This window comes from Macrotis lagotis, chromosome 8, assembly GCF_037893015.1.
Source record: "Macrotis lagotis isolate mMagLag1 chromosome 8, bilby.v1.9.chrom.fasta, whole genome shotgun sequence".
NCBI classification, from domain to species: domain Eukaryota; kingdom Metazoa; phylum Chordata; class Mammalia; order Peramelemorphia; family Peramelidae; genus Macrotis; species Macrotis lagotis.
In genome coordinates, this window is record NC_133665.1 from 104,705,046 (window position 1) to 104,719,502 (window position 14,457).

Below are 14,457 nucleotides of genomic sequence, written 5' to 3' on the forward strand. Positions count from 1 at the left end.
TTCTGCTAATCATTACTAGTTTAACCAAATTGAATTTAATACAGACCATTCTTCCCCACCCAAATCTGGCTTCTCTAAAACATGTATGTTGCTTGTAGTCACTTTATTTTCCATGAATATTTTTTTTTCCTTTTAGAGAGTTTTCATTTTGATGTGTAGGTTGTAACTGGTTCAATACTTTTTTATTTTGTAATGCCTCCAAATTTTTTTTTTTAGGTTTTTGCAAGGCAAATGGGGTTAAGTGGCTTGCCCAGGGCCACACAGCTAGGTAATTATTAAGTGTCTGAGACCGGATTTGAACCCAGGTACTCCTGACTCCAAGGCCGGTGCTTTATCCACTATGCCACCTAGCCACCCCATGCCTCCAAAATTTTTAGCACAAGTGCTTTATAGTGTGTCTTTAATGTTGGAGGACTTTGTATTTGCACAATTATCAAAAGTGTTCATTTCTTGTTTCCTTTTGGTTTTTTTGTTTTGTATTTGAGAAAATTCTTAAGTAGCTAACAAATGAATAAGTTGTACTTGATAACTCATCTTTTGTTAATCCCCTAAAAACTGATTAAACCTCTGATACAGATAAACTTCATGGGGAAAAGATTAATTTGATTTTTATTTGGATGCCTATGTTGGTATTTCCTAGGAGTCTCCTGTATGGCTCAGGACTGTCTTCTCAGAACACCCGAGGATTTTGTATTTCCTTTGCTGCCTAGTGAGGAGCTGAAAGACAAATACAGGCGCTACCTCTTCAGGGACTACGTGGAGGTATTTTTTCTTTTTCTTTTTTAAATTTACTTATTTTTATCCATATGCACATGCATATAAAATGTTCATCAGATTTAGGAGGATTGTTATTTTGTGTGTGATTGTGTATTTTATTTTATTTTGTTTTTCTTCTTCTGGTTAGGGATAATATAGTCCATAACCAGTCAAATACAGTCTCTCTGGACTGCCAACAGGAGCTGTTTCCATCAAGGTTATTCATCTCATAATGTTGTTGTTGATGTGTACATTGTTCTCTTGGTTCTGCTTCCTTCACTCAGCATCAGATCCCATAATTCATTCCAACTTCTAGAGTCCGATCATTTATGGGTTCTTATAGAATAATAATATTCCATAGTATTCATGTACCATAACATTTTTAGCCAATCCCCAATTGATGGACATCCCCTCAATTTCTAATTCTTTGCCACTTCAGAAAGAGCTGTATGAATATATTGGAACATGTAGGACTTTTCCTATTTTTTATGACTTCTTCTGGATATAGGCCTAGAATTGGAACTGCTAGGTCTGAGAGTATGAACCATTTTATTGCTCTTTGGGCATAGTTCCATATTGCTCTCCAGAATGGTTGGGTCTGTTCACAACTCCAGCAATGCATCAATGTCCCTATCCTCTCACAATCTCTCACATGGAGGTATTATTTCACAGTTTTGGCATTTTGCCAAGTCTGTTGCCACTTCTCTAAAGCATTGAGCATGAGACTAGAGCAACAGGTACTGAAAGAGTAGCCAGATTGTATCAGTAAATGCTAAACCCAAAGATTTTTATCACTCCTGTGTTTCTCAGAAGAATGGGAATTGTACTTTCTCATTGCAATTAATTGATAATATGTTTGTTTCTGTGTATTTATAAATTCAAGAAATCTCTTCCATAAAAATTGTTAAGTTTTAAAAAGTTGATCTAGGCTTAAATACTGTCATTTACTGTTTACTGAGTGATTCAGGGCAAGTCATTTATGTCTTGATGTGTTTTGTCTATAAGACAAGGGTCGTGGTCTTTTTCTCCCTGCCTCACAAGCAAAGGCAAGTTATAGTTAATTTCTGTCCTCAAAGATCTTTATGTAAAATTAGGTGGCACTTTTTTTTAAATAAATGAAGAAAATAAATTCTAAAGAGTTTCAGAGGGGGCAGCTAGGTGTCACAGTGGATAAAGCACTGGTCCTGGAGTCAGGAGTATCTGAGTTCAAATCCGACCTCAGACATTTAGTAATTACCTAGCTGTATGGCCTTGGGCAAGCCACTTAACCCCATTGCCTTGCAAAAAACCTTTAAAAAAAAAGTGTTTCAGAAACATGTAGTTAGAGTAAGTGCTATGACTCCTGTACTATTTTCACCAGAACATACCCAGTTCATCTTTTTGGTTTTCTCTTTCAGTGATTTGATTCATGTTTGCTTTTCATCTTGGTGCTTTATCTGGTTAAATTTTGTATGTTTGGATTGAATTAGTTGATTTTTTTGGCTTTCATTTAGTATAACTTTTCTTTGAATTTTTTTTTATTTGTCAAATTTTTAATAAGCATTTACTAAACACAGAACACTGTATTGCTGAAGCTACAGAGATAAAATAAAATGTGATCCTTTATTTTATAGAGGGGGAGAAAATGCCTATATGTGCATGTGTGTTTGTGTGTATACATATATGAGTTTTATGCCAGGATCTAATACTATTTGCTAACTATTGTAATGTAGAATATAATAGCCTGAATGAGCTACAAAGTAAAATGAGAGGACGACGTTGCAGCCCATTTCCCACACACCTTCTTGAGCAAAAATCTGAGGATTGTACATTACCTAATAATGTTTAGAAATCCAGTGTGATAAAGAAAAAGGGGATAAGCATATTAAAAGAGAAAACAAAATTTACTTTTTTTTTGCAAATGATGATTTAGAGAACACCTGTTGTTAATTGTGTCATTTCAGTCATATCTAATTCTTTGTGGCAAAGTTTCTAGGGTGATTTGCCATGTTCTTCTTCAATTTATTTAACAGATGACGAAACTGAGAGAGGTAAAATTAAGTGACTAAAATCTCTTACTGTGCACCCAAGATAAATTTCAATAAGTGTATGATTTAGACATCAAGGGTGATGTTATAAGCAAATACTATGGCATGAAAATATTTCCTACTCAGGGAAAGAGCTGACCAAACCAGAAATTATAAAACCTAAGGTAAAAGTGATGATTTTCAATGCACAAAATATAGGATTTTTTTTTAAACAAACCAATGCAGCTTAAATTAGAAACTGGGAAAAAAATCTTTGCAGAAGTTTCTCTGAGTAAGATCTCACTTCTAAGTTATCTAGGGAATTAAGTTACATGTAAAAGAAAAAAAGCTTTTCCCATTGATTAAATAGTCAAGAGATATGAATCTGAAGTTTTCAAAGGATGAAACCCAAGCCAACAATAGCCATATGAAAAAAATGCTTTAAATCACTAAAAAATAGGGAAATTCCAGTTAAAACAATTTTGAGGTACTACTTCATATCCATCATTGGATTGGCTAAAATGAAAAAAAGGAAAATGAAAATGTTAGAAGGAATGTGGGAGACTAGATACAGTAGTGGCACTGTTGATGGAGCTGTGAACTAGACCAACTATTCTGGAAAACAAAGTGGAAATATGCCCCAAATGCTATTGAACTGTGCATTCCTTTTGACCCTGCCAATTCACCACTTGGTCTGTACTCCAAAAATATCAAAGAGAACTACATATACAAAAATTTTATAACAGCTCTTTTGTGGTGGCAAAAAAATTGCAAACTGAGGAGAATGACTAACAAATTATGGTATAGGAATAGGATGGGATAATATTGTGCCATAAGAAATGGTGGAGGTGATGATTTCAGAAGATCCTGGGAAGATGAACAGATATAAAGTGAAGTACGCAAAAACAGTAATGTTCACAGTAATAGCAATATTGTAACAATATCCAGTTGTGGAAAACAGAGCAATTCCAACTAACGCAATAACCATCCACACTTGCAAAGGACTCATGATAACACATGGAAACCAGATATAGAGCTGAAAGATTTAAAACACAGATTGAAGCAAGATTTCTTCTTTTTTTTTTTTCTGTTGGCTCACACAGGAATTTTAATTGACTACATGTTTGGAATAGGTTGTGTTTTTCTTTCTTTGTCAGAGACCAAATCAGGAGAGGGAAAGGAGAGTCAGATAATTCATAACTGAAAGTAAAATAAAATTGAATTTAAAAATTAAAACAAACCAACAAAGAAACCATGACTTTTCTTATTTAGAAACCTCTTTTGTTTGGTTGGGTTTTTTTTTTTAGGTTTTGGCAAGGCAAATGGCTTGCCCAAGGCCACACAGCTAAGTAATTATTAAGTGTCTGAGACTGTATTTGAACCCAGGTACTCCTGTCTCCAGGGCCGGTGCTTTACCACTGCGCCACCTAGCCGCCCCATAGAAACCTCTTGTAAAAAGTTCTCTTTTGGTTCTTTTATTGTCCAGTTTTTAATTCAGCATAGACTTGCTTCATATCCAGTTTTGATGATGTCAATGTTTCCATTATGGGAAGTGGAGCAGTGGCTAGAAAACTGACTCTGGAGGCTTTGAAATCTTGCTTCATTGTCCTAAATCTGATACTTAGTGACTTTTTGCCTTTGAGAAAATCACTTTACCTCTGAGGCAACTCTCTAAGACTTGAAATTGCAGAGTGCCAGTCTGCATTGATAAAGGGTGAATTCCTCATTTGAGATCTCCCTACCTATTCTAATTTTTTCATGTTAAATAATATGAAAGTTTTTCAGCAGTTGCAAGAAAATATCATTTTATGTAATGGTCATACTTCCTTCATTGTTCACCAATAGAAATTAGATGGGCATGTATTGCTCTACCACCCTCTTAGGTCTTTCTGACTCTTTGCCTTTCCCTTGTGATGTTCCCAGAGCCATTATCAACTCCAGCTGTGTCCCGGTGCAGACTGTCCTATGGTTATCCAGGTACAGGAGCCCAGAGCTCGACGAGTGCAGTGCAATCGATGCAATGAGGTGTTCTGGTAAGATGTATATTGCTTGGGCTTCCTAACTAGTCTCCAGAGCCTCTCCCTTCCTGTCTTGTATGGTTTTTCTCCTTCTGCTTTGGGGCAGAACTACTCCCTAAGAGTTTGAGGTAGGTGGGTAGTTAACATAAGAATGAGATTGTTTCCAGGAAACAGTTCTTAAGTGGTTTAAATTAAATTAAAAATTTCTTAATTTCTAAATATGCAAATTGCTTTTGATCCTTGAAATATGTACTGAACACTAAGGAGTGGGTTTTCAAAGACTGGGACAGTAGAGCACTGCCACAAGAGACAGGATTGTCAGTATAGATAAGTTTTTGCAAGGCAAATGGGGTTAAGTGGCTTGCCCAAGACCACACAGCTAGGTAATTATTAAGTGTCTGAGACCGGATTTGAACCCAGGTACTCCTGACTCCAGGGCCAGTGCTCTATCCACTGTGCCATCTAGCCACCCCTGATCATATGTCTTATATGAGGACTTGCCTTTTTCTGAGCCTTAAATCTGCTTCTTGCAATTTGCTAAATAGAACATAGTCATAGTGTTTGGGATCAAGTTGTGTGCTTTCATAATAATTTGCAAACTGATATATTTGAAAAGTCTTAAGTTCTCCTTAGGTCTGTTCTTTATATATTGGTAAAAAATTCTTGACTGAAAGAACTTATAGAAGCTAATTTTTAAGAAAAGAAAAACTGGGGTGGCTAGGTGGCGCAGTGGACAGAGCACTGACCCTGGAGTCAGGAGTACCTGAGTTCAAATCCGGCCTTAGACACTTAATAATTACCTAGCTGTGTGATCTTGGGCAAGTCACTAAACCCCATTGCCTTGCAAAAAAATAATCTAAAAAGAAAAGAAAAGAAAAACCACAGTACTTTTGAGCTATTTTATGTCAGTTATAAAATCCCCATTTCCAGGATTTGGCACTTTGTGAGTATTAGGGAAGTTTGTAGGAACAGCTTTACCATCTTTCAACTTTCAAATTCTTTGCAACTTCAAAAAATTGCTGGTGGTTAGGCATGTTAGCTTTTCCCCCAGGGTATCTCCAAAGCTATTTCCTTTTAAAAGATTACATAACTCTGGGGCAGCTAGGTGGTGCAGTGGATAGAGCCAGCCCTGAAGTCAGGAGGACCTGAGTTCAAATTCAGCTTCAGATATCTAATGATTACTTAACTGTATGACCTTATGCAAGTCATTTTACCCTATTGCCTTGAAAAAACAAACCAAAAAATGACATAATTCTTTCAAGGATGGAAGTCATGATAAATCGAGGCTTTTATTTTTATTTAATTTGATAGAGATGTCTACATTTATATTTATATTCAAACTTATATACTTTTATCTCTAGTGGGGTATAGGAATGACTGGAATGGGGATATACCCTTGAGGAGTTTTGTTTGGCATAGGAGAAAGTGCATATATGATAGTGTATAATACTAAATTTATTCACAGGGAGTTGTTACTTGCAATCAGAGGCAGCTTAACTGAGTTTAAAAAATCTCTATACCTGATTTGTATTTTTAGTCATTGTAGTATGTTAATTGTACTTAGTATTTATTTGTCTCACTTAATTGCTTGTTAGTATTTTATCAAGATATTAGTTTATCCAAATAAATTATTGTATATTCTATAAAAAAAATAGTCCAACCGTACTTTTAGATAGGTGTAAAATAACATAGGGAATCATTTTCTAAGTAGTAAACAATTTTGGATTTTCTCCTCTCTTTGTGATGCATCACAGACATCATTGGTTGATTTTAGTATACTTGGCTTCTTTGTTTGAAATAATTTTTTTTATTTTAAATACTTTCTTTACTCATTACTATATAATTATGTGTCCAAAGTAGATATAACTTACCATGGAATGTAAAATTTTGGTGCATAATTCTTTCTCTAGATTCTAAATAGTTCATGAAGCCAAAAAAAAAAAAACCAAACTTTAGTTCGACTTAATAAAACCTTAATTCAACTAAGCATTTTATTTCAGTCTGTATACTTCTTTTATGTGAAATTCCTTCTTTCCTTGAGCCTGTAGTTCAAACACATATTTAATTCGTAGCAAGAAATCAAGAGACAAAAGTCATCATGAATCTAACATGTATCACGTTGTTTAAGAATTGAGAGGCTGAGTTGCCTCAGTGATTAGGCTATTCTTATAACTGAAATTAATTGCTGCAATTGGACTGTTATTGGGAAATTTCCAAATGGTCAATTCTGAAACATGTTTTTTAATTGTTAGGGGTGGTTGAATCTGAGTTGTAAAGAAGGTTGAAATCTCTCTTCTCCCCCCCCCCCAAAAAAAAAAAGAGTTGAAGCCAGATTGAATATTTCTTAATGGAAATTGTCCCATATTGAGAACTTGAGGATTTATTTCAGGAGGATTCAGCTTGAGGAAGAGAGTTCAAGAAATGTTAAATAAATTATTGAATGTGCAAGAATTTAGGAGGCCTCAAGAAACAAAACTACACCCTTGGAAAAATTCAAATGCTACTTATGGGTAAAAGGAAGATTTAAGACTAAAGCACAGACTGAACTTGTTAGAATTTGAATCCCTCTCTTTTCTGATTTTTAAGTTTCAAGTGTCGTCAGATGTATCACGCCCCTACAGACTGCGCCACAATCCGGAAATGGCTCACAAAGTGTGCAGACGACTCTGAAACGGCAAACTACATTAGTGCTCACACTAAAGATGTAAGGAATGTTTAGACTTCCAGCTCCCTGGGGATGCTTTTTAATATATATATATATATATATATATATATATATATATATATATCACCAAACTTATCATTGGTGATTATCAGAAATAAAATCACCAGTTCCCTCCTTTTGTCTGTTATGTTACAGCTTTCATTGGGTATGCCAAGAAGAGAGGGTGGCTTCTATGTCAGGCCTAACAGTGACATTCTTCACATGGTAGTGTCTTGGGATCCCCTTTGAGAATTTGAGGGCCTAAAAGTGTTAACATTCAGTATGTCATACTCATGAATATACTTTTAGGCAATTCTGGCTTGATGAAGAAGAATGGGGTTAGTTACACCCTCTCTACTCAGACCAGCCATGAATTATATGGATTCTGTTTTACAGTGGCAAGAAAGATACTATCAAAACATTTCAAAAAAGGAATTCCTAAGCAAAGTGAAATAGCTAGGGGAGAAGTTAGGATCCTCTAAATGTTTTTCTCTAAAACAGTATTATAGTTCCCAGAATTTCTTGACAGGAAGGGTAGATACATCGGAAACTTGCATTTTGGTCATTCTTCTATGCGATGGTCATTGACCCAGTGCCATTCATCTGTCCATAAGCTCATACAAGGGGTGTATACAAATGAAACTTTTATTCGAAATTTCATTTACTTGAGATGGTAGACTGAGTCTGAAATGATTTTTATATAATGAGTTACATTGATGATTGTTGGGTGTATTCAAGAAAGAGCATTTGATATATATTCCATTGGACAGTTATAGAAGCAGGATTCTGGGTGAGTTGACTAGGATTAATAGATTATGAGATAACTTTTGCATTCCTATGGGAACTGCTGACTCAGTCCTGAGCTTCATCTAAGCAGTTTAACTGACAGGGCACAATTGCTGGAGATCAACTGGTGCTTTAGGGAGGGGGTCGGAGCCAAGAATACTAATCTCATTTCCTTGGAATTATTGTTCCAGAACCAGTGACCTCCTGTTGAGCCACTGAACCACCACGTTAAAGTGAGATTTTCCTCCCCTGAAGTCTTGCACAATTAGCCACTGGTCATGGGTGCCAAGAGTTTTGTGTTAATTGTCTTAAAACCAGCATAAGGTAGCGAATGAACCTAATGGAACGATTCTGTTTTCCCAGTGTCCCAAGTGCAATATCTGTATTGAGAAGAATGGAGGCTGCAATCACATGGTAAGCAGAAACACTAGTATTTCATTTATCACTGATGATACAAAATCTTTTGGTCAATATGTATGTTAATGTCTCCCCTTTTCTTTCTCTTTCAGCAATGTTCTAAGTGTAAGCATGGTAAGTCCTGGCTTTAGTTCACATTCTGGGCCCTGTGGCGGTGTCTGTTGTTCTGGTATTTGTGTTTACTTTTATGTTTGCCAATGTGAAGCACTTTTTATATCAAAATTAATAAACTATGAGTTTATCAGTCACACGAGACCTTTGAATGAATTCTTGCACAGAGTTGCTCATTTAAGCTCTCACTGTTTTTATCCAGGTGATCCTACATCAATTTCTCTTTCTAGTGTCTGATTCCATTGCTTCTTTTTCATGGGGCTCATCCAAAATAGCTGGCAGGTATTTTCTTAGTTGTTTGAACTAGACAAGTAGTGACCAACACTTCATTTTGGTTCTTTCTGTAAATGGTTTCTTAAAATGTGGTGTAGTGGATCAAGTCAGAGACCTGGGTTAAAATTCTAACTTTGCCATTTTTGTGTGATCATAGGCAAGTCACTTCCTTGTTCTGGACTTCCTCCTCTCTAAGATGATGGTCTCAATGGTCTCTCCCAGATCTAAAAGTATCTTGTCTCTGGAGAAGGTCACATCCTGTCAGCTAGTAATGTGGCTCTTCGTGACATCAGGAGACATTAGCCATGAATGTCATTACTTGCTGTACAGATAGGTGCCTGTGCATTCTTTTTTGATTAAGAATAGATTTCTTGACTTTAATTTGAAATTCTTCCCAGTCCTAGCCCACATTCTTCTTTGTACATGATTACTGCACAAATGTCATTGATCTGTGAAGAAGTATGACAAAATAGAATTGCTGAAATTGGAGGGCTTGGTTCAAACCATACTTCTGCAACTTTTACTACCTCTGGGACTTTGGCCAGGTCAGCTCTCTGGACCTTATTTTGTTCACCAGTAAGTTCATGAGAAATTAGACTAGCTCTCCTAGAAGGTCATTTCCAAATCCAGTTTAAAGGCAAGCTACCCTTGAGCTAGTCATTTTGCTTTCTCATGCCCAACTAGAGGAGAGTCTTTTCCTAATATTTTAACTTGCTTATTTTTCTTTACATCTCTGATAAAAATTTGATTTAAGGGGCGGCTAGGTGGCGCAGTGGATAAAGCATGGGCCCTGGAGTCAGGAGTACCTGGGTTCAAATCCGACCTCAGACACTTAATAATTACCTAGCTGTGTGGCCTTGGGCAAGCCACTTAACCCCATTTGCCTTGCAAAAACCTAAAAAAAAATTGATTTAAAAGGGGATTTTTTTATATGTGACTCAAGTTGGGAACTGATTACTTCTATCAAAAACAAATTGTGTAGAGCAGACTTTTTTGATTTATTCTTTGTTCTTCCTGTGAAAAGTGACTTGGGAGTAAAATGTCCTCTGAGAAATGATGCCAATGGGTTTCTTACATGATTTGTTTTGTCCCTTTGTTTACCCTCCAAAATGCCACACTGTTTTTAGTGTTTGTTGGAGGGGGAGGCAGATGATTTTATTGGCACTCATTCTGTCTTGATCTGAAATTGATGGATTGAGAAAGAATATTTCTAAGGTTTCTGAGTTTCCCTTCCTGATTCTTTCTGAGAATGGAAACAAATTTCTGCTTGTCCATGACATTGTCCATTGGTAACTTGTCCTTCTTAAATTAGGTGCTTTTTCTTTCAATTCTTTTTTGACTTTTTTTTTCTACTTCAGAGCTGTTTGCCCTTAGTCATTTGACTTTTTTTAACCTTTTGTCGTCTGGGAACTGTGTTTAGTTGATTGTGTGTATGGAAGGAGAAGAAAAGAGAGAATGACTTAATAGTTTCTGTTGAAAGGGTGTTGTGGGGTTACATCCAGGAGACTCGGGCAGAATTAGAGGTCTCCTGGTCAAAGAATGTGAAAGTGCATGGCAGGTCTTATCTCTGTTGGAAATTTGTCACTCATGTGTCTCTGTATGGATGACTTGCAGGCTCTTATAGCCTATCATCTCTGTAGACTGTCCATGGCAGAAGTGAAGTATCTCCATTGCCATTTTACTTTTTACCTACTCTCTGTATCAGGTAAATAATAAGGATGAGCAGAACATTGTCTACTAAATAGTACCCTAGGATGTGTTGAGTCAGCCTATGGGGCAAAAGAGTGGGCAGAAACCCAACCAGTGCATAGTGGTTTTGTCTTACCTTTGCTTCCCAAGTCATAGCTTTTCATCCTAGACATTTTAGGGGAGCCATTTCTTTGTTCTGAAATTGACTTGTTTTTTTCTTTTTTTCTTTTTTTGCTGTTCTGTCCAGATTTCTGCTGGATGTGTCTAGGAGACTGGAAGACCCATGGCAGCGAGTACTACGAATGCAGTCGGTACAAAGAAAATCCTGATATTGTAAACCAGAGCCAGCAGGCCCAGGCCAGGGAGGCCCTTAAGAAGTACTTGTTCTACTTTGAGAGGGTAGGAAGCCTCTCGCTGATCCCAGCCATCCATTTCACTTCCTTTGGTTTGCCAGCAGTGGTTAAACTGGATGCTGGTAGCTCTGAAGGATTTAGGAAGATGTGGTAACTTCTAGAACCCCAGTATATGTGATGGAGAACTGGAGCCAACTGTTGGCATTAATGTTGGCTTAAAATGGCTCTGCAAAAATTCCTAATCTCCAGTTTAGAGAACCATATCTTATGGCTGGACATTGCCCTCTGCTGCTATTCAGGTCCAGTCCACAGCAGCACGGATCCTCAAGAACTCTGTCAGATATATATTGGGTCCTCAGCTTTGATAATGTGTCTCCTTCCTTCCTTATCTTTGGTCTCTTTTCCTACTTGAGAAGGGGATTTGGAGTTCATGATAAATTGAATTGCATGAAAGAAAAGGCACCACTTGCTTTGTAGTGACAGTCCTAGCTCATGTCAGTAGTTGAAAAATTGCTGGGTTTGGAGCCACAGACCCTGATCTCACTTCAGTTCTCCTGCCAAGTCTGTGTAAATTGGCCGTGTCCCTGCATATCTGGCCCACCATTTCCTTCACTTTTACATCAGGTGGTGTACTAAAAGATCCTTTAAACTCCTAGTTCTAAATTTTATGACCTACAATATCAGCAAAAAAATTGAACAAGAATTCTTTGAATGTTTACTACATATATGGAACTGTATTTGGTATCCCCATAACACCTGTGTATGTAGTCCAGAAATTATTATGGTGGAGCAGTTATACAAGATGAATTATTATTTTCCCTCTCCTGAGGGCTTTAGACTGAATGGTCATGTTTAGCAAGATTGTTAAATTATTCTTTTGAATGTCTCCCCATCACATGGTTTTGAACTAAGAACTATTTTTGTAGAATTCCTCTTGATGTTTTAGTACTGGGTCCTTTTTCACCTGAGGGTGGAAGTAATTCTCCCCACCCCAATAGATGAGAAATTGAAGTTCCCTATTTGATTAATAAGTGAAGCCTCACTGTTTTCCAGCAATATGTTCCCTTCTCACATGCACCTAAAGCCCCATGCCTCCAATATGGAAGCAGGCTGAAGCATTCTTATTTCAGTGTGACAGTGCCTCATGCCAGCTATTATGCTGGTTGCCACTTAAGCGTTCTTGGCATACTTTGACATTTATTTGCCGCCTTTCCATAGTTCATCTATCCCTTCTCCTAAAAGCCCTCCATTCCTCCTCTTACCTCTATCCCTGCTACAGTGGGAAAATCACAATAAGAGCTTACAGCTAGAGGCACAGACGTATCAGCGAATTCATGAGAAGATCCAGGAAAGAGTGATGAACAATCTGGGCACTTGGATTGATTGGCAGTATCTGCAGAATGCTGCAAAGCTCCTAGCCAAGGTGAGGCTAATGTTCCCCTGCCTGATCCCAGTTCTTTGGAAGTTTTAGAGATAGGCAACAGAGGGAAAAAATTCTGCATCATAAAATTTTCAAGAGAAACTTTAAAGTTTGTGTTAACCTACTAAAATGCTACTAGATCCTTCCATACACAGGAAAGCCATCCACAGATAAGCTACAACATTCAGAAAATGCCCTTCCAATAATATGATTTTGACAAATGTTTGTTGAATTGAATTAGATTCTTGCATTTAATAAGCCTAAGCTGTTTAAGAAGAAAAAAAATTTTTTAAATGACTTGAGAGCTTATATTTCCCATTGCTGTCCATCCATGAATAAATTAGGAGATAGGACATAATGATTGTCTATGGTACAAAGACTAATGTACTGTAATAGCAGGAGAATTTGAGGCCCACCCAAGCCCATCTGGAAACTCTTCCATATTTTGTTATTGTTCTCATTTTTCTAGGCACTCCCAATGCATATTTCTGGAGTCACATAAACAAAATAAAATTTAAAAAAAACAAAAAAAACCCAAAATCCTTTCCATGACCCTGTGTTAAATCAATAGTCTTTACTGAGATGGTCCATCTGATCGTTATGTAGTGTAGATGCACTTATTTAAATTTTTTACTCTACTTTGAGTTAAGTTCCTCCTCCAGTGCTTCCTTGTTGTGTGAAGGAGATCCTGGATTCTCATATGCTTTGCCAGCAGGCCCTGTCAAGTTAGAAAACCTTTGGGTGCCAACCTGATCATGATCTATGTGTCTGTTATCCGAGTACTAACCAAGAGCTGGAGAGGATTGTTACCTCCCACAAGGCTGGCTCAGATGTTGGTGATGGCCCCTTTAGCCACAGTATAAGAACTGCTTTGGAGAAGGAAATGGACTGTGACCTGCAAATATGGGGGGACCACTGGAACCAAGAAAATAATAGCTTTATTCTGTTGTTGGTGCTGTGTGATTTTTAATGTTTTTTTAAAAACTTGAGTTAATTTCTTTAACATCTCGTGCCTGGAGGGGCAGCCCTGGAGTTAGGAGTTCAAATGCAACCTCAGACACTTAATAATAATTACCTGTGTGACCTTGAGCAAGTTATTTAATCCCAATACCTTGCAAAAACAAACAAGCAAAAAAAAAAGATCCTGTGCCTGATGATCCAAAATAATTTATGTGTATTGTTTAAAGACTAGAGAACTAGAGAACTAGAAGAGAAACTAAACAGAATAAAAGTGATAGTGAGGATTATCTTTAAATTTTTTTTTTTATTACAGTGTCGTTATACCCTGCAGTACACGTACCCATATGCATACTACATGGAGTCTGGTCCTAGGAAGAAACTGGTAAGGGTGGGGAGTCTGCTTCTTCTCATTCACCACAAGCTCATTTCTGTTTTCTGGAGATTTCAGGGTCATATAGAACTCTCATATATGGTCTGGGTTTTTTTTTTTTTTTTACATGGCATTTTAACAAGAAGAATCTCATGGGATTTAACTGAGTTCTATTTGTGAATCAAGTGACTACTCTTGTAATGCACTAAGCCTAATACTTTTTTTTAAAGATTTTTTTTCAAGGCAATGGGGTTAAGTGGCTTGCCCAAGGCCACACGGCTAGGTAATTATTAAGTGTCTGAGGTCTGATTTGAACCCAGGTACTCCTGACTCCAAGGTCGGTGCTCTATCCACTGTCACCTAGCCGCCCCACCTAATAAATTCTTAAAAGAGTATGTGATTCTCTGTAAGCTTCCTGATTATATTGAACTTAGATTATAGACCACTTGATGGACTTTTCTCTAAACCACAACTAATCTTGACTTCTTCGACATCATCTGTTTCTCTAATTGTTTGAGGTAAATTAGTGTATTGCACAAGCACTTTCTTCCCTTATCTCCTTTCCTATATGCACACAGTATTATTGAGAATTGG

At 37.1% G+C, this 14,457-nt stretch overlaps 1 protein-coding gene across 3 annotated transcripts in view; it reads left to right on the forward strand.

The window, feature by feature from the left end:
• Window positions 1–14,457, forward strand: part of ARIH2 (ariadne RBR E3 ubiquitin protein ligase 2) — a 61,626-nt gene that overhangs the window by 41,010 nt on the left and 6,159 nt on the right. For all 3 annotated transcript variants that reach the window (XM_074197892.1, XM_074197891.1, XM_074197893.1), the window contains 8 exons: window positions 641–762; window positions 4,686–4,795; window positions 7,367–7,484; window positions 8,634–8,684; window positions 8,780–8,801; window positions 11,008–11,159; window positions 12,393–12,536; window positions 13,807–13,875. In XM_074197892.1, coding sequence (XP_074053993.1) covers window positions 641–762; window positions 4,686–4,795; window positions 7,367–7,484; window positions 8,634–8,684; window positions 8,780–8,801; window positions 11,008–11,159; window positions 12,393–12,536; window positions 13,807–13,875 — 788 coding nt within the window. The remainder of the gene's footprint in view (window positions 1–640; window positions 763–4,685; window positions 4,796–7,366; window positions 7,485–8,633; window positions 8,685–8,779; window positions 8,802–11,007; window positions 11,160–12,392; window positions 12,537–13,806; window positions 13,876–14,457) is intronic.